Source organism: Bombina bombina, chromosome 10 (genome assembly GCF_027579735.1).
Source record: "Bombina bombina isolate aBomBom1 chromosome 10, aBomBom1.pri, whole genome shotgun sequence".
NCBI classification, from domain to species: Eukaryota; Metazoa; Chordata; class Amphibia; order Anura; family Bombinatoridae; genus Bombina; species Bombina bombina.
This window is the reverse complement of record NC_069508.1, coordinates 382264-401876: the sequence shown is the minus strand read 5'-3', so window position 1 is coordinate 401876 and position 19613 is coordinate 382264. Positions and strand designations below refer to the sequence as shown.

Sequence of the window (19613 nt, the reverse complement as noted above, 5' to 3'; positions counted from 1 at the left end):
ACTTACTGATAGCAGAAACAGACTTATAGCTGAACATACAGAGATGCTTCTGTTCCTTAATAAGAACTTACTGATAGCAGAAACAGACTTATAGCTGAACATACAGAGATGCTTCTGTTCCTTAATAAGAACTTACTGATAGCAGAAACAGACTTATAGCTGATCATGCAGAGATGCTTCTGTTCCTTAATAATAACTTACTGATAGCAGAAACAGACTTATAGCTGAACATGCAGAGATGCTTCTGTTCCTTAATAAGAACTTACTGATAGCAGAAACAGACTTATAGCTGATCATGCAGAGATGCTTCTGTTCCTTAATGAGAACTTACTGATAGCAGAAACAGACTTATAGCTGATCATGCAGAGATGCTTCTGTTCCTTAATAAGAACTTACTGATAGCAGAAACAGACTTATAGCTGAACATCCAGAGATGCTTCTGTTCCTTAATGAGAACTTGCCACTAACTGAAAAATAATTCTAATTGCTAGATTGCCTGTTATACTGCTAGTTCTCATATTGCACAATTATGCTCAAAACATACTGTACTCTGAGGAACAACCCCAAAGCTGGACTGGGAATAAAAAGCAGCCCTGGAAAAATATAAAGACCAGCCCTATTTTCTGTTGAGTCAGTAGAATGCAAATATCCAATTTTTCTCAAAGGGGATTACTGGGACACTCCTTTCCCAATGTTTTTTTCAGAATTAAATTATATTACTTTGTATTAAGTACAAATGTTAGATTGATGAGTTATATAGGCACCCTACAACCCAATGGCATCCAGTAATCACCCCTTTAAATTGTAGCTTTCCAGTCCCAGTTGCTGCAGCTGTTATTTATTGTTATTATTAATATATGTTATTGTAATATTTTTATTTATTAACATGTTCTGTGATCTTTGTGACAACAATCAAATAAAACTGTTTTATTATTTTAAAATGAAATGTCTTTTAAATACAGTTCATAATTATAAAGAAGCAAGCGATCTTAAATCATTAGTCTGTATTGTGCTTGGTAAACTGTCATGACATAAAAAAGAAGTATCGGTAATTGGTATCCAGGGCCGCCATCAGGGGGCGACAGGGGTGACTCCTGTCAGGGGCCCAATGGGCTAGGGGGGCCCCATGATGCAAGAACTAAAAAAAAAAAAAAAAAAAAAAAATTTTTTTTTTACATTTTGTCAGCCACCAGTGGGTACTACAGCTAGTTGCTAATTGAGCATGGGAAATGTTATTACAAGGAGTAATTAGCATTTGAGAGGATTTCTGAGTGTGCACTAAACCACTATGCACAGTGTGAGACAGACTGGCACTTTGTTTGTAGAGTGAGTGCCTGAGTCAGGCGGCTGATCACTTTCATTTGCAGAGGAGGTAGGAATTACTTAGCAAATGTTTTTTATTTCTTTGTGCAATTTAAGATTGTAACTTCAGTGTGGTAGTAGTTGTATGGTGGGGCCAGGGGTCCATAAAAACACATTTTTTTAGCAGCAGTGTATTTATGATTATTTGACAATGCTGCAGAAATTCTATATTTAAAACCATGCAGAAATGTTTCCTCCTCAATACACAAATGATATATATTACATTCCAGTTTACTGCCCCTTTATGCAAGGACTTTCCAGATACAAGGAGGCATTTTATCTAAGATTTTTACATCTGCATAACATGTTATACTCTCAGACTAAGATTGCTCAGTGTTGGAAATGAGGCAGGTTAACTTAAAACTGTTCAGATTACTCTACAGCTGACTTAATTTTGAAATGCATACCAACAAGCTTAAATCCTGCATTTAACCAGATCTAATGGTATGAGTACCACAGCTTATGGTTCCACCAAGATCATATAGAGTACAGCATTTTCAAAATCCACAAGTATAGCTGACAGATGGAAACATTTGTACACTATATTTGAAGTGGTGCTCTTGGTTGGGGAAAATGGGGAAAATATCAAACATATGTCAACCTTTTAAAAGTACTTTTCTTCATCTAGCCATCTACCCAGAAAATTAATGTACAATTTTGAATTCACAGAATTATTTTTATTTGCACATTTACAAATATGATTCTTTAAAAAGTGATCTCTTAATTTCTGCATTTTTTTTATCATGCATGTCACACACTGTTGATTTAGGGGATGCAAGGTGCATAAATGTTTCCTCCTGTGAGTGTTTCTGTGGGTGTCTGTGTTTATGTCTTTGTGCTTTGGTTTGTGTCTCTATGAGTGTGTATGTATTTTTATTTTCTGTTGGTATCTCTGTGAGGGTGGGTGTGTATGTCTTTGTGCATTTTCTGTGAATGTCTGTGAGGGTGTGTGCATATGTCTTTGAGCTTTTTCTATGGGTGTCTCTGTGAGGGTGGGCGTGTTTGTCTTTGTGTATTTTCTCAGGATGCCTCTGTGAGGGTGGGTGTGTATGTATGTCTGTGTCTTCTGTGGATGTCTCTGTGAGGGGGTGTGTATGTATGTCTGTGTTTTCTGTGGATGTCTCTGTGAGGGTGTGTATTTTCTGTGGGTGTCTCTGTGAGGGTGGGTGTGTATGTCTGTTATCTGTGGATGTCTCTGTGAGGGTGTGTGTGTGTATGTATGTCTGTGTTTTCTGTGGCTGTCTCTGTGAGGGTGTGTATTTTCTGTGGGTGTCTCTGTGAGGGTGTGTGTATGTCTTTCTGTGTTTTCTGTGGGTGTCTGTGGGTGTCTGTGTGTGTGTGTGTATGTCTTTCTGTGTTTTCTGAGGCTGTCTCTGTTGGCGTTTCCTTGGGTGTATGTGCAAGTTTGAGTTTGTGTGTGTGTGTCCATTGTCTGTTCATTTTTAGGACATTTTGACCTTACTACTGATTATTCACATCTTTCTACAGACTTTGAGACTAATGAGACCTTTCCGGAAGTCACCAATCTACCATTTAACCTTTAAATTATTTTTTAGGCAGTTCAGGGCCCTTCCTTTCAGCCACTGCATGCTGTTGTCATCATTTAGTGGGCATCTTCCTTTACAAAAATATAATCAAAACTCCATATTTTGTTTTCTAAATCTCCTTTTTTTTACAAAACTATAGTTTACATTGACCTGACAAGTAATGAGGTAAACAAGTGCTAAGTGACTGTTAGGGTGTCTGTGTCTGAGTTTCTTTGCGTGTCTGCTAGAGTGTCTATATGTGAATCCTTGTGTGAGTGTGTTTGTGTGTTTCAGTGTATGAGTGTGTCTGTGTATGTATGTTACTACCTTTACAACATTTCCAAGTTTAAATAGACACTTAAGAATAAAGTGCATATACGTTTTAGTCACTTTGTCAAAAATTGCACATGTCAAAGGGGGGGGGGCCCTGATCAATGGTTAAGTCAGGGGCCCCAAAATTTCTAGTGGCGGCCCTGTTGGTATCAGTGAGTATTTGAAAAAAAGTATTGTTACTTGTACTCAGTCTTAAAAAAATGGTATCAGTGCAACCCTATGATAACATCTTTCCCAATCTTGCAGTCGTCACCTCCTGTTTCTCAACCTCCTACCCTTCTAGATTGTAAGTTCCCACGGGAATAGGGCCCTCAATCCCTCCTGTATGCGTTTGTAAATTTTGTCCTGTCTTTTACAAGTCTTGTATTGTTTTATTTAAATGAATTGTATCCATGGACAGCGCTGCGGAATATGTTGGCGCTTCATAAATAAAGTATAATAATAATAATAATAATATAGAATGTCAAAAGTTTGTTAGCTGATTGGCTGTCACATGATACAGTTATATGCATACTGTATGAGGCACCAGTTACTACTGAGCATGTGCAAAAGATTACAGTGTATAAGTATATGAGTCTGTGATTAGCTGATGGCTGTCACATGATACAGTTATATGCATACTGTATGAGGCACCAGTTACTACTGAGCATGTGCAAAAATCACAGTGTATAAGTATATAAGTCTGTGATTAGCTGATGGCTGTCACATGATACAGTTATTATATGCACACTGTCTGAGGCACCAGCTACTACTGAGCATATGCAAGAGATCACAGTGTATATGTATATAAGTCTGATTAGCTGATGGCTGTCACATGATACAGTTATATGCACACTGTATGAGGCACCAGTTACTACTGAGCATGTGCAAGAGATCACAGTGTATAAGTATATGAGTCTGTGATTAGCTGATGGCTGTCACATGATACAGTTATATGCACACTTTATGAGGCACCAGTTATTACTGAGCATGTGCAAGAGATCACAGTGTATATGTATATGAGTCTGTGATTAGCTGATGGCTGTCACATGATACAGTTATATGCACACTGTATGAGGCACCAGCTACTACTGAGCATATGCAAGAGATCACAGTGTATATGTATATAAGTCTGATTAGCTGATGGCTGTCACATGATACAGTTATATGCACACTGTATGAGGCACCAGTTACTACTGAGCATGTGCAAGAGATCACAGTGTATAAGTATATGACTCTGTGATTAGCTGATGGCCGTCACATGATACAGTTATATGCACACTGTATGAGGCACCAGTTATTACTGAGCATGTGCAAGAGATCAGTGTATATGTATATGAGTATGATTAGCTGATGGCTGTCACATGATACAGTTATATGCACACTGTATGATGCACCAGTTACTACTGAGCATGTGCAAGAGATCACAGTGCATACGTATATGAGTCTGTGATTAGCTGATGGCTGTCACATGATACAGTTATATGCACACTGTATGATGCACCAGTTATTACTGAGCATGTGCAAGAGATCACAGTGTATACGTATATGACTCTGTGATTAGCTGATGGCTGTCACATGACACAGTTATATGCACACTTACTGAGGCACCAGTTACTACTGAGCATGTGCAAGAGATCACAGTATATACGTATATGAGTCTGTGATTAGCTGATGGCTGTCACATGATACAGTTATATGCACACTGTATGAGGCACCAGTTACTACTGAGCATGTGCAAGAGATCACAGTGTATATGTATATGAGTCTGTGAATAGCTGATGGCTGTCACATGATACAGTTATATGCACACTGTATGATGCACCAGTTACTACTGAGCATGTGCAAGAGATCACAGTGTATATGTATATGACTGTGATTAGCTGATGGCTGTCACATGATACAGTTATATGCACACTTACTGAGGCACCAGTTACTACTGAGCATGTGCAAGAGATCACAGTATATACGTATATGACTCTGTGATTAGCTGATGGCTGTCACATGATACAGTTATTATATACACACTGTCTGAGGCACCAGTTACTACTGAGCGTGTGCAAGAGATCAGTGTATACGTATATGACTCTGATTAGCTGATGGCTGTCACACTATACAGTTATATGCACACTGTCTGAGGCACCAGTTACTACTGAGCATGTGCAAGAGATCAGTGTATAGAGTCTGTGATTAGCTGATGGCTGTCACATGATACAGTTATTATATGCACACTTACTGAACCACTAGTTACTACTGAGCGTGTGCAAGAGATCACAGTGTATACGTATATATGAGTCTGTGATTAGCTGATGGCTGTTACATGATACAGTTATATGCACACTGTATGAGGCACCAGTTACTACTGAGCATGTGCAAGAGATCACAGTGTATACGTATATGAGTCTGTGATTAGCTGATGGCTGTTACATGAGACAGTTATATGCACACTGTATGAGGCACCAGTTACTACTGAGCATATGCAAGATATCACAGTGTATACGTATATGACTCTGTGATTAGCTGATGGCTGTCACACTATACAGCTATATGTACATTGTATGAGGCACCAGCTACTACTGAGCATGTGCAAGAGATCACAGTGTATACGTATATGACTGATTATAGTGTGACAGCCATCAGCTAATCACAGACTCATATACGTATACACTGATCTCTTGCACATGCTCAGTAGTAACTGGTGCCTCAGACAGTGTGCATATAACTGTATAGTGTGACAGCCATCAGCTACAGTTATATGCACACTGTCTGAGGCACCAGTTACTACTGAGCATGTGCAAGAGATCAGTGTATAGAGTCTGTGATTAGCTGATGGCTGTCACATGATACAGTTATTATATGCACACTTACTGAACCACTAGTTACTACTGAGCGTGTGCAAGAGATCACAGTGTATACGTATATGAGTCTGTGATTAGCTGATGGCTGTCACATGATACAGTTATATGCACACTGTCTGAGGCACCAGTTACTACTGACCATGTGCAAGAGATCACAGTGTATACGTATATGAGTCTGTGATTAGCTGATGGCTGTCACATGATACAGTTATATGCACACTGTCTGAGTCATCAGTTACTACTGAGCATGTGCAAGAGATCACAGTGTATACGTATATGAGTCTGTGATTAGCTGATGGCTGTCACATGATACAGTTATATGCACACTTACTGAGGCACCAGTTACTACTGAGCATGTGCAAGAGATCACAGTATATATGTATATGAGTCTGTGATTAGCTGATGGCTGTCACATGATACAGTTATATACACACTGTCTGAGACACCAGTTACTACTGAACATGTGCAAGAGATCACAGTGTATATGTATATGAGTCTGTGATTAGCTGATGGCTGTCACATGATACAGTTATATACACACTGTCTGAGGCACCAGTTACTACTGAGCATGTGCAAGAGATCACAGTGTATACGTATATGAGTCTGTGATTAGCTGATGGCTGTCACATGATACAGTTATATGCACACTGTCTGAGTCATCAGTTACTACTGAGCATGTGCAAGAGATCACAGTGTATACGTATATGAGTCTGTGATTAGCTGATGGCTGTCACATGATACAGTTATATGCACACTTACTGAGGCACCAGTTACTACTGAGCATGTGCAAGAGATCACAGTGTATATGTATATGAGTCTGTGATAAGCTGATGGCTGTCACATGATACAGTTATATGCACACTTACTGAGGCACCAGTTACTACTGAGCATGTGCAAGAGATCACAGTGTATATGTATATGAGTCTGTGATTAGCTGATGGCTGTTACATGATACAGTTATATGCACACTTACTGAGGCACCAGTTACTACTGAGCGTGTGCAAGAGATCACAGTGTATATGTATACGAGTCTGTGATTAGCAGATGGCTGTCACATGATACAGTTATAGGCACACTGTACTGAGGCACCAGTTACTACTGAGCGTGTGCAAGAGATCACAGTGTATATGTATACGAGTCTGTGATTAGCTGATGGCTGTCACATGATACAGTTATATGCACACTTACTAAACCACTAGTTACTACTGAGCGTGTGCAAGAGATCACAGTGTATATGTATACGAGTCTGTGATTAGCAGATGGCTGTCACATGATACAGTTATAGGCACACTGTACTGAGGCACCAGTTACTACTGAGCGTGTGCAAGAGATCACAGTGTATACGTATATGAGTCTGTGATTAGCTGATGGCTGTCACATGATACAGTTATATACACACTGTCTGAGACACCAGTTACTACTGAGCATGTGCAAGAGATCACAGTGTATACGTATATGAGTCTGTGATTAGCTGATGGCTGTTACATGATACAGTTATATGCACACTTACTGAGGCACCAGTTACTACTGAGCGTGTGCAAGAGATCACAGTGTATACGTATATGAGTCTGTGATTAGCTGATGGCTGTCACATGATACAGTTATATGCACACTGTATGAGGCACCAGTTACTACTGAGCATGTGCAAGAGATCACAGTGTATACGTATATGAGTCTGTGATTAGTGGACGACTGTCACGTGATACAGTTATATGCACACTTACTGAGGCACCAGTTACTACTGAGCATGTGCAAGAGATCACAGTGTATACGTATATGAGTCTGTGATTAGCTGATGGCTGTCACATGATACAGTTATATGCACACTGTCTGAGGCACCAGTTACTACTGAGCATGTGCAAGAGATCACAGTGTATACGTATATGAGTCTGTGATTAGCAGATGGCTGTCACACTATACAGTTATATGCACACTGTATGAGGCACCAGCTACTACTGAGCATGTGCAAGAGATCACAGTATATACGTATATGAGTCTGTGATTAGCTGATGTCTGTCACATGATACAGTTATATACACACTGTCTGAGGCACCAGTTACTACTGAGCATGTGCAAGAGATCACAGTATATACGTATATGAGTCTGTGATTAGCTGATGGCTGTCACATGATACAGTTATATGCACACTGTATGAGGCACCAGTTACTACTGAACATGTGCAAGAGATCACAGTGTATACGTATATGAGTCTGTGATTAGCTGATGTCTGTCACATGATACAGTTATAGGCACACTGTACTGAGGCACCAGCTACTACTGAGCATGTGCAAGAGATCACAGTGTATACGTATATGAGTCTGTGATTAGCTGATGGCTGTCACATGATACAGTTATATGCACACTTACTGAGGCACCAGTTACTACTGAGCATCTGCAAGAGATCACAGTGTATACGTATATGAGTCTGTGATTAGCTGATGACTGTCAAATGATAGTTATATGCACACTGACTGAGGCACCAGCTACTACTGAGCATGTGCAAGAGATCACAGTGTATATGTATATGAGTCTGTGATTAGCTGATGTCTGTCACATGATACAGTTATATGCACACTGTCTGAGACACCAGTTACTACTGAGCATGTGCAAGAGATCACAGTGTATATGTATATGAGTCTGTGATTAGCTGATGTCTGTCACATGATACAGTTATATGCATACTGTATGAGGCACCAGTTACTACTGAGCATGTGCAAGAGATCACAGTGTATACGTATATGAGTCTGTGATTAGCTGATGGCTGTCACATGATACAGTTATATGCACACTTACTGAGGCACCAGTTACTACTGAGCATTTGCAAGAGATCACAGTGTATACGTATATGAGTCTGTGATTAGCTGATGGCTGTCACATGATACAGTTATATGCACACTGTCTGAGGCACCAGTTACTACTGAACATGTGCAAGAGATCACAGTGTATATGTATATGAGTCTGTGATTAGCTGATGGCTGTCACATGATACAGTTATAGGCACACTGTACTGAGGCACCAGTTACTACTGAGCATGTGCAAGAGATCACAGTGTATACGTATATGAGTCTGTGATTAGCTGATGGCTGTCACATGATACAGTTATATGCACACTGTCTGAGACACCAGTTACTACTGAGCATGTGCAAGAGATCACAGTGTATACGTATATGAGTCTGTGATTAGCTGATGGCTGTTACATGATACAGTTATATGCACACTTACTGAGAAACCAGTTACTACTGAGCGTGTGCAAGAGATCACAGTGTATACGTATATGAGTCTGTGATTAGCTGATGGCTGTTACATGATACAGTTATATGCGCACTTACTGAGACACCAGTTACTACTGAGCATGTGCAAGAGATCACAGTGTATATGTATATGAGTCTGTGATTAGTGGACGACTGTCACGTGATACAGTTATATGCACACTTACTGAGGCACCAGTTACTACTGAGCATGTGCAAGAGATCACAGTGTATACGTATATGAGTCTGTGATTAGCTGATGGCTGTCACATGATACAGTTATATACACACTTACTGAGACACCAGTTACTACTGAGCATGTGCAAGAGATCACAGTGTATATGTATATGAGTCTGTGATTAGCTGATGGCTGTCACATGATACAGTTATTATATGCACACTGTACTGAGGCACCAGCTACTACTGAGCATGTGCAAGAGATCACAGTGTATACGTATATGAGTCTGTGATTAGCTGATGGCTGTCACATGATACAGTTATATGCACACTGTCTGAGGCACCAGTTACTACTGAGCATGTGCAAGAGATCACAGTGTATACGTATATGAGTCTGTGATTAGCTGATGGCTGTCACATGATACAGTTATATGCACACTGTATGAGGCACCAGTTACTACTGAGCATGTGCAAGAGATCACAGTGTATACGTATATGAGTCTGTGATTAGCAGATGGCTGTCACACTATACAGTTATATGCACACTGTATGAGGCACCAGTTACTACTGAGCATGTGCAAGAGATCACAGTGTATACGTATATGAGTCTGTGATTAGCAGATGGCTGTCACACTATACAGTTATATGCACACTGTATGAGGCACCAGTTACTACTGAGCATGTGCAAGAGATCACAGTGTATACGTATATGAGTCTGTGATTAGCTGATGGCTGTCACATGATACAGTTATAGGCACACTGTATGAGGCACCAGTTACTACTGAGCATGTGCAAGAGATCACAGTGTATACGTATATGAGTCTGTGATTAGCTGATGGCTGTCACATGATACAGTTATATACACACTGTCTGAGACACCAGTTACTACTGAGCATGTGCAAGAGATCACAGTGTATACGTATATGAGTCTGTGATTAGCTGATGGCTGTCACATGATACAGTTATATGCACACTTACTGAGACACCAGTTACTACTGAGCATCTGCAAGAGATCAGTGTATATGTATATGAGTATGATTAGCTGATGACTGTCACATGATACAGTTATATGCACACTGTCTGAGGCACCAGTTACTACTGAACATGTGCAAGAGATCACAGTATATATGTATATGAGTCTGTGATTAGCTGATGGCTGTCACATGATACAGTTATATGCACACTGTCTGAGGCACCAGTTACTACTGAGCATGTGCAAGAGATCACAGTGTATACGTATATGAGTCTGTGATTAGCTGATGGCTGTCACATGATAAAGTTATATGCACACTTACTGAGGCACCAGTTACTACTGAGCATGTGCAAGAGATCACAGTGTATACGTATATGAGTCTGTGATTAGCTGATGTCTGTCACATGATACAGTTATATGCACACTTACTGAGGCACCAGTTACTACTGAGCATGTGCAAGAGATCACAGTGTATACGTATATGAGTCTGTGATTAGCTGATGTCTGTCACATGATACAGTTATATGCACACTGTCTGAGGTACCAGCTACTACTGAGCATGTGCAAGAGATCACAGTGTATACGTATATGAGTCTGTGATTAGCTGATGGCTGTCACATGATACAGTTATATGCACACTTACTGAGGCACCAGTTACTACTGAGCATCTGCAAGAGATCACAGTGTATATGTATATGAGTCTGTGATTAGCTGATGGCTGTCACATGATACAGTTATATGCACACTGTCTGAGACACCAGTTACTACTGAGCATGTGCAAGAGATCACAGTGTATATGTATATGAGTCTGTGATTAGCTGATGGCTGTTACATGATACAGTCATATGCACACTGTATGAGGCACCAGCTACTACTGAGCATATGCAAGATATCACAGTGTATACGTATATGAGTCTGTGATTAGCTGATGGCTGTCACATGATACAGTTATATGCACACTGTATGAGGCACCAGTTACTACTGAGCATGTGCAAGAGATCACAGTGTATACGTATATGAGTCTGTGATTAGCTGATGGCTGTCACATGATACAGTTATATGCACACTGTATGAGGCACCAGTTACTACTGAGCATCTGCAAGAGATCACAGTGTATACGTATATGAGTCTGTGATTAGCTGATGGCTGTCACATGATACAGTTATATGCACACTTACTGAGGCACCAGTTACTACTGAGCATGTGCAAGAGATCACAGTGTATATGTATATGAGTCTGTGATTAGCTGATGGCTGTCACATGATACAGTTATATGCACACTGTATGAGGCGCCAGTTACTACTGAGCATGTGCAAGAGATCACAGTGTATATGTATATGAGTCTGTGATTAGCTGATGGCTGTTACATGATACAGTTATATGCACACTGTATGAGGCACCAGTTACTACTGAGCATGTGCAAGAGATCAGTGTATATGTATATAAGTCTGTGATTAGCTGATGGCTGTCACACAATACATTTATATGCACAATGCACACTGTCTGAGGCACCAGTTACTACTGAGCATGTGCAAGAGATCACAGTATATACGTATATGAGTCTGATTAGCTGATGGCTGTCACATGATACAGTTATATGCACACTTACTGAGGCACCAGTTACTACTGAGCATTTGCAAGAGATCACAGTGTATACGTATATGAGTCTGTGATTAGCTGATGGCTGTCACATGATTCAGTTATATGCACACTTACTGAGGCACCAGTTACTACTGACCATGTGCAAGAGATCACAGTGTATACGTATATGAGTCTGTGATTAGCTGATGGCTGTCACATGATACAGTTATATGCACACTTACTGAGGCACCAGTTACTACTGACCATGTGCAAGAGATCACAGTGTATACGTATATGAGTCTGTGATTAGCTGATGGCTGTCACATGATACAGTTATATGCACACTTACTGAGGCACCAGTTACTACTGAGCATGTGCAAGAGATCACAGTGTATATGTATATGAGTCTGTGATTAGCAGATGGCTGTCACATGATACAGTTATATGCACACTGTACTAAGGCACAAGTTACTACTGAGCATGTGCAAGAGATCACAGTGTATATGTATATGAGTCTGTAATTAGCCGACTGCTCTCACACTATACAGTTATATGCACACTGTATGAGGCACCAGCTACTACTGAACATGTGCAAGAGATCACAGTGTATACGTATATGAGTCTGTGATTAGCTGATGGCTGTCACATGATACAGTTATAGGCACACTGTCTGAGGCACCAGTTACTACTGAGCATGTGCAAGAGATCACAGTGTATACGTATATGAGTCTGTGATTAGCTGATGTCTGTCACATGATACAGTTATATGCACACTTACTGAGGCACCAGTTACTACTGAGCATCTGCAAGAGATCACAGTGTATATGTATATGAGTCTGTGATTAGCTTATGGCTGTCACATGATACAGTTATATGCACACTTACTGAGGCACCAGTTACTACTGAGCATGTGCAAGAGATCACAGAGTATACGTATATGAGTCTGTGATTAGCTTATGGCTGTCACATGATACAGTTATATGCACACTGTCTGAGGCACCAGTTACTACTGAGCATGTGCAAGAGATCACAGTGTATACGTATATGAGTCTGTGATTAGCAGACGACTGTTACATACATGATACAGTTATATACACACTGTCTGAGGCACCAGTTACTACTGAGCATGTGCAAGAGATCACAGTATATACGTATATGAGTCTGTGATTAGCTGATGGCTGTCACATGATACAGTTATATACACACTGTCTGAGGCACCAGTTACTACTGAGCATGTGCAAGAGATCACAGTATATACGTATATGAGTCTGTGATTAGCTGATGGCTGTCACATGATACAGTTATATGCACACTGTCTGAGTCATCAGTTACTACTGAGCATGTGCAAGAGATCACAGTGTATATGTATATGAGTCTGTGATTAGCTGATGGCTGTCACATGATACAGTCATATGCACACTGTATGAGGCACCAGTTACTACTGAGCATGTGCAAGAGATCACAGTATATACGTATATGAGTCTGTGATTAGCTGATGGCTGTCACATGATACAGTTATATGCACACTGTCTGAGTCATCAGTTACTACTGAGCATGTGCAAGAGATCACAGTGTATACGTATATGAGTCTGTGATTAGCTGATGGCTGTCACATGATACAGTTATATGCACACTGTCTGAGTCATCAGTTACTACTGAGCATGTGCAAGAGATCACAGTGTATATGTATATGAGTCTGTGATTAGCTGATGTCTGTCACATGATACAGTCATATGCACACTGTATGAGGCACCAGTTACTACTGAACATGTGCAAGAGATCACAGTGTATATGTATATGAGTCTGTGATTAGCTGATGGCTGTCACATGATACAGTTATATGCACACTGTCTGAGGCACCAGTTACTACTGAGCATGTGCAAGAGATCACAGTATATACGTATATGAGTCTGTGATTAGCTGATGGCTGTCACATGATACAGTTATATGCACACTGTCTGAGTCATCAGTTACTACTGAGCATGTGCAAGAGATCACAGTGTATATGTATATGAGTCTGTGATTAGCTGATGTCTGTCACATGATACAGTCATATGCACACTGTATGAGGCACCAGTTACTACTGAACATGTGCAAGAGATCACAGTGTATATGTATATGACTGTGATTAGCTGATGGCTGTCACATGATACAGTTATATGCACACTGTCTGAGTCATCAGCTACTACTGAGCATTTGCAAGAGATCACAGTGTATATGTATATGAGTCTGTGATTAGCTGATGGCTGTCACATGATACAGTTATATACACACTGTCTGAGTCATCAGCTACTACTGAGCATCTGCAAGAGATCACAGTGTATACGTATATGAGTCTGTGATTAGCTGATAGCTGTCACATGATACAGTTATATGCACACTTACTGAGGCACCAGTTACTACTGAGCATGTGCAAGAGATCACAGTGTATACGTATATGAGTCTGTGATTAGCTGATGGCTGTCACATGATACAGTTATATGCACACTTACTGAGGCACCAGTTACTACTGACCATGTGCAAGAGATCACAGTGTATACGTATATGAGTCTGTGATTAGCTGATGGCTGTCACATGATACAGTTATATGCACACTTACTGAGGCACCAGTTACTACTGAGCATGTGCAAGAGATCACAGTGTATATGTATATGAGTCTGTGATTAGCAGATGGCTGTCACATGATACAGTTATATGCACACTGTACTAAGGCACAAGTTACTACTGAGCATGTGCAAGAGATCACAGTGTATACGTATATGAGTCTGTAATTAGCCGACTGCTCTCACACTATACAGTTATATGCACACTGTATGAGGCACCAGCTACTACTGAACATGTGCAAGAGATCACAGTGTATACGTATATGAGTCTGTGATTAGCTTATGGCTGTCACATGATACAGTTATATGCACACTGTCTGAGGCACCAGTTACTACTGAGCATGTGCAAGAGATCACAGTGTATACGCATATGAGTCTGTGATTAGCTGATGTCTGTCACATGATACAGTTATATGCACACTTACTGAGGCACCAGTTACTACTGAGCATCTGCAAGAGATCACAGTGTATATGTATATGAGTCTGTGATTAGCTTATGGCTGTCACATGATACAGTTATATGCACACTGTCTGAGACACCAGTTACTACTGAGCATGTGCAAGAGATCACAGTGTATACGTATATGAGTCTGTGATTAGCAGACGACTGTTACATACATGATACAGTCATATGCACACTGTCTGAGGCACCAGTTACTACTGAGCATTTGCAAGAGATCACAGTGTATACGTATATGAGTCTGTGATTAGCTGATGGCTGTCACATGATACAGTTATATACACACTGTACTGAGGCACCAGTTACTACTGAGCATGTGCAAGAGATCACAGTATATACGTATATGAGTCTGTAATTAGCCGACTGCTCTCACACTATACAGTTATATGCACACTGTATGAGGCACCAGCTACTACTGAACATGTGCAAGAGATCACAGTATATATGTATATAAGTCTGTGATTATCTGACCGCTGTCACATGATACGGGGGGTGATTGAAATGGAAGGTTTAAAAATAAATATACTGCTCATTTAAAATTCAGAGTGTGTGCTATTGCATTGTCTTTAAATAAAGTGTTTGTTGAGTATTTAATGGTCCTTTAAGAAACTGCATAAACCTGGAATTCCACACAGTTTTAGATTTCACAAACCACTTACATTTATGTCAGCATGTTGTTGTTGTTTAACTCATTCCTATATTCAAAGGATAAATTAGTTTATTAGTTTAGGAGCATGTAGGTTATATATATGCCTGTCAATTGAAAACATTGCAGAAGCAACTTTTTGAGAAATAAATACTAATAGTTTTAACACTGTGGGGCATATTTCTCAATGTGCAAGCGGACATGGTATAAAGTATGTATAAAGTATATAAAGTATAAAGTAAAGTGTATCACGTGCGCCGCACATCGATAAATGCCGACAGCATACACTGTCGGCATTTATCATTGCACCAGCAGTTCTTGTGAACAGAAACCTCTCTAACTAAAGTAGCAAATGATCTGCTATCAGCTAAAGCAAAGGGACATTTCTTCTTACTAATTCTTTTGGATCTAGTTTTTTTTTTTTACACATTTCCGTCCTTGGAAAACATATCATCCTTTGGGTTCCAGTACACCTCATATGCTGATGACACCCAAATCTTTCTTTCCTCTCCCAATATCGCTCCTTCTTTACTCAACCAGATAGTCAACTGTCTCTGCAATTCCCTGTTGGATGTCTTCACTCTGCCTCCAACTCAACCGCTTCTTATTCCCTTTCTCCCAGACATTTCTCTTACGGTTAGAGACTCTATTCTCAACATCTCACACCAGTTACGCTGTCTTTAGATCACACTTGACTCTGAACTCATATTCACTTAACATATACAAACGCTTACCAAAGCCTGCCATGCACACTTTTACAACATTTGAATACGAATTCCCTTATTTTGTCATTGCATTGACTACTGCAACCTACTTCACAAAAAATGCCTCTTCACCCTCCAATCTATCATGAATGCTTCAGCTAGAACCATCCACCCAAGTCACCAATCTGCATCAGCTACTCCGCTCTGCCAGTCTCTACATTGGCTCCCTTTATACTCTAGAATACAATTCAAAGACAGACCCACTCCCAACTATATCTCCTCTCATCTCCAAATACTCCACAACTTGTCCTATTCGATGAACATCTGTCCTACATCTCTCCACTCCTATAATCTCTACTTCCCTCCTCGGCCCCAAGATTTCTCACACGCTGCTCCTTTCCTCTAGAACTCTACCCTGCTCAGACTGTCTCAAACCTCATATAAACTTCAGACACTCTTTGAAGACCCACTTATTAAAAAGGGTTACACCATCTCTCTTCATCCTACCCAAAATAAATTGAACTGCCTTGATTCACTGCTGAAACTAGAATCCACCTGGCCAGGTACCCCAAACCTATCAGCACCATCAACCTGTAGACTGTAAGCTGTTTGAAGCAGAGCCCTACTCGTACTGTACTATATATATTTTTAGTCTGTTTTTGTATCTTATCACAAATATTTTGTCATTGTATTCCCCTATCTCTGTATCAAGCTGTACAGAATTTAGTGGCACTATACATAAATAATAACTGTAAACTACTTAAAGACACTGATTGTGCCATGTCCCTTTATTTCAAGATTACTAAACACCAACCCTGTAGTTATTTCCTTGTACATAGTTAGGTCATGCTTTAGTGATTGCTTAGCCGACAGGTTATATCCAACAGCTGTAAATGCAGGGATATTACTAAACACCAACCCTGCAGTTATTTCCTTGTACATAGTTAGGTCATGCTTTAGTGATTGCTTAGCCGACAGGTTATATCCAACAGCTGTAAATGTAGGGATATTACTAAACACCAACCCTGTAGTTATTTCCTTGTACATAGTTAGGTCATGCTTTAGTGATTGCTTAGCCGACAATACAGGTTATATCCAACAGCTGTAAATGCAGGGATATTACTATATCTGATGAAAAAATACAATATAAAAAAAATGATGTACAATATACAGCACATGACAAAAAAACACATACAATCCTCAAATGAGTTTTACAAATAAAATGAAGAAAACAATAAGCAGCAAATTGTGCACCACTCTACAAGATACATTTTGTGCAGAGTCAAAATCAACTTAGGACAACTACTGGCTGATTTGGAAACAAAACAGGCAACTCTGTACGTAACTTGTCAAAAAGCAAAAACAACTGCAATATTCACAGACACCCCAGAAATAACTGTCTGCAAGAGCAACAAAGCCATGTGGAACTGATGGATCAAGACATGCATACCCAACAACCCCCCCCACACACACACAGAGGCCTGGTCCCAGCATCTGCCACCCCTATAGCCTGACACTCCTCCACTCTAATCATCCACAGCATGCGCCCCTCTGTTCACTTACCGGTTTTCTCTTTGATTTCACACAAAACATTGAAGAGCGCCGGTTTCATCCTGTGGCAATTTAACGCATGTTTTCTGAGAGAAATAAAGACAAAGATGAAGTTGTGTCTCCCAATGAAAATGACACAGATGTAGAATATCTTTCTATACAACTACACTATTTATGTAATATGTCATAAACACTTCACTGCAGTATCACTGGAAGCAGCATTAGACAAGTGGAATATATAGCACAGAAAGAACATGCAACTGTCTGTGCCTGGGATTTATATAGGTTTTCTGAAATAAATAGCATTGACAGTATTAGATTTAGAAGACTATAAGAGCAATTAAACTGTTCCTTTCATTAAATGCTTGTGTGCGTGTGGTAAGTGTCCCCCCACACAACATTAGTGACCTGAAAACTGTACCAAGGCATGTTCCCCCCACACAACATTAGTGACCTGAAAACTGTACCAAGGCATGTTCCCCCCACACAACATTAGTGACCTGAAAACTGTACCAAGGCATGTTCCCCCCACACAACATTAGTGACCTGAAAACTGTACCAAGGCATGTTCCCCCCACACAACATTAGTGACCTGAAAACTGTACCAAGGCATGTTCCCCCCACACAACATTAGTGACCTGAAAACTGTACCAAGGCATGTTCCCCCCACACAACATTAGTGACCTGAAAACTGTACCAAGGCATGTTCCCCCCACACAACATTAGTGACCTGAAAACTGTACCAAGGCATGTTCCCCCCACACAACATTAGTGACCTGAAAACTGTACCAAGGCATGTTCCCCCCACACAACATTAGTGACCTGAAAACTGTACCAAGGCATGTTCCCCCCACACAACATTAGTGACCTGAAAACTGTACCAAGGCATGTTCCCCCCACACAACATTAGTGACCTGAAAACTGTACCAAGGCATGTTCCCCCCACACAACATTAGTGACCTGAAAACTGTACCAAGGCATGTTCCCCCCACACAACATTAGTGACCTGAAAACTGTACCAAGGCATGTTCCCCCCACACAACATTAGTGACCTGAAAACTGTACCAAGGCATGTTCCCCACACAACATTAGTGACCTGAAAACTGTACCAAGGCATGTTCCCCACACAACATTAGTGACCTGAAAACTGTACCAAGGCATGTTCCCCCCACATTAGTGACCTGAAAACTGTACCAAGGCATGTTCCCCCCACACAACATTAGTGACCTGAAAACTGTACCAAGGCATGTTCCCCCCACACAACATTAGTGACCTGAAAACTGTACCAAGGCATGTTCCCCCCACACAACATTAGTGACCTGAAAACTGTACCAAGGCATGTTCCCCCCACACAACATTAGTGACCTGAAAACTGTACCAAGGCATGTTCCCCACACAACATTAGTGACCTGAAAACTGTACCAAGGCATGTTCCCCACACATTAGTGACCTGAAAACTGTACCAAGGCATGTTCCCCCCACACAACATAAGTGACCTGAAAACTGTACCAAGGCATGTTCCCCACACAACATTAGTGACCTGAAAACTGTACCAAGGCATGTTCCCCACACAACATTAGTGACCTGAAAACTGTACCAAGGCATGTTCCCC

At 40.5% G+C, this 19613-nt stretch overlaps 1 protein-coding gene across 1 annotated transcript in view; it reads right to left on the bottom strand.

Annotated features, from left to right (window-relative positions):
- Positions 1 to 19613, bottom strand: part of LOC128641143 (pre-B-cell leukemia transcription factor 1) — a 78829-nt gene that overhangs the window by 45682 nt on the left and 13534 nt on the right. The window contains exon 2 of the mRNA XM_053693710.1: positions 18014 to 18087. Coding sequence (XP_053549685.1) covers positions 18014 to 18087 — 74 coding nt within the window. The remainder of the gene's footprint in view (positions 1 to 18013; positions 18088 to 19613) is intronic.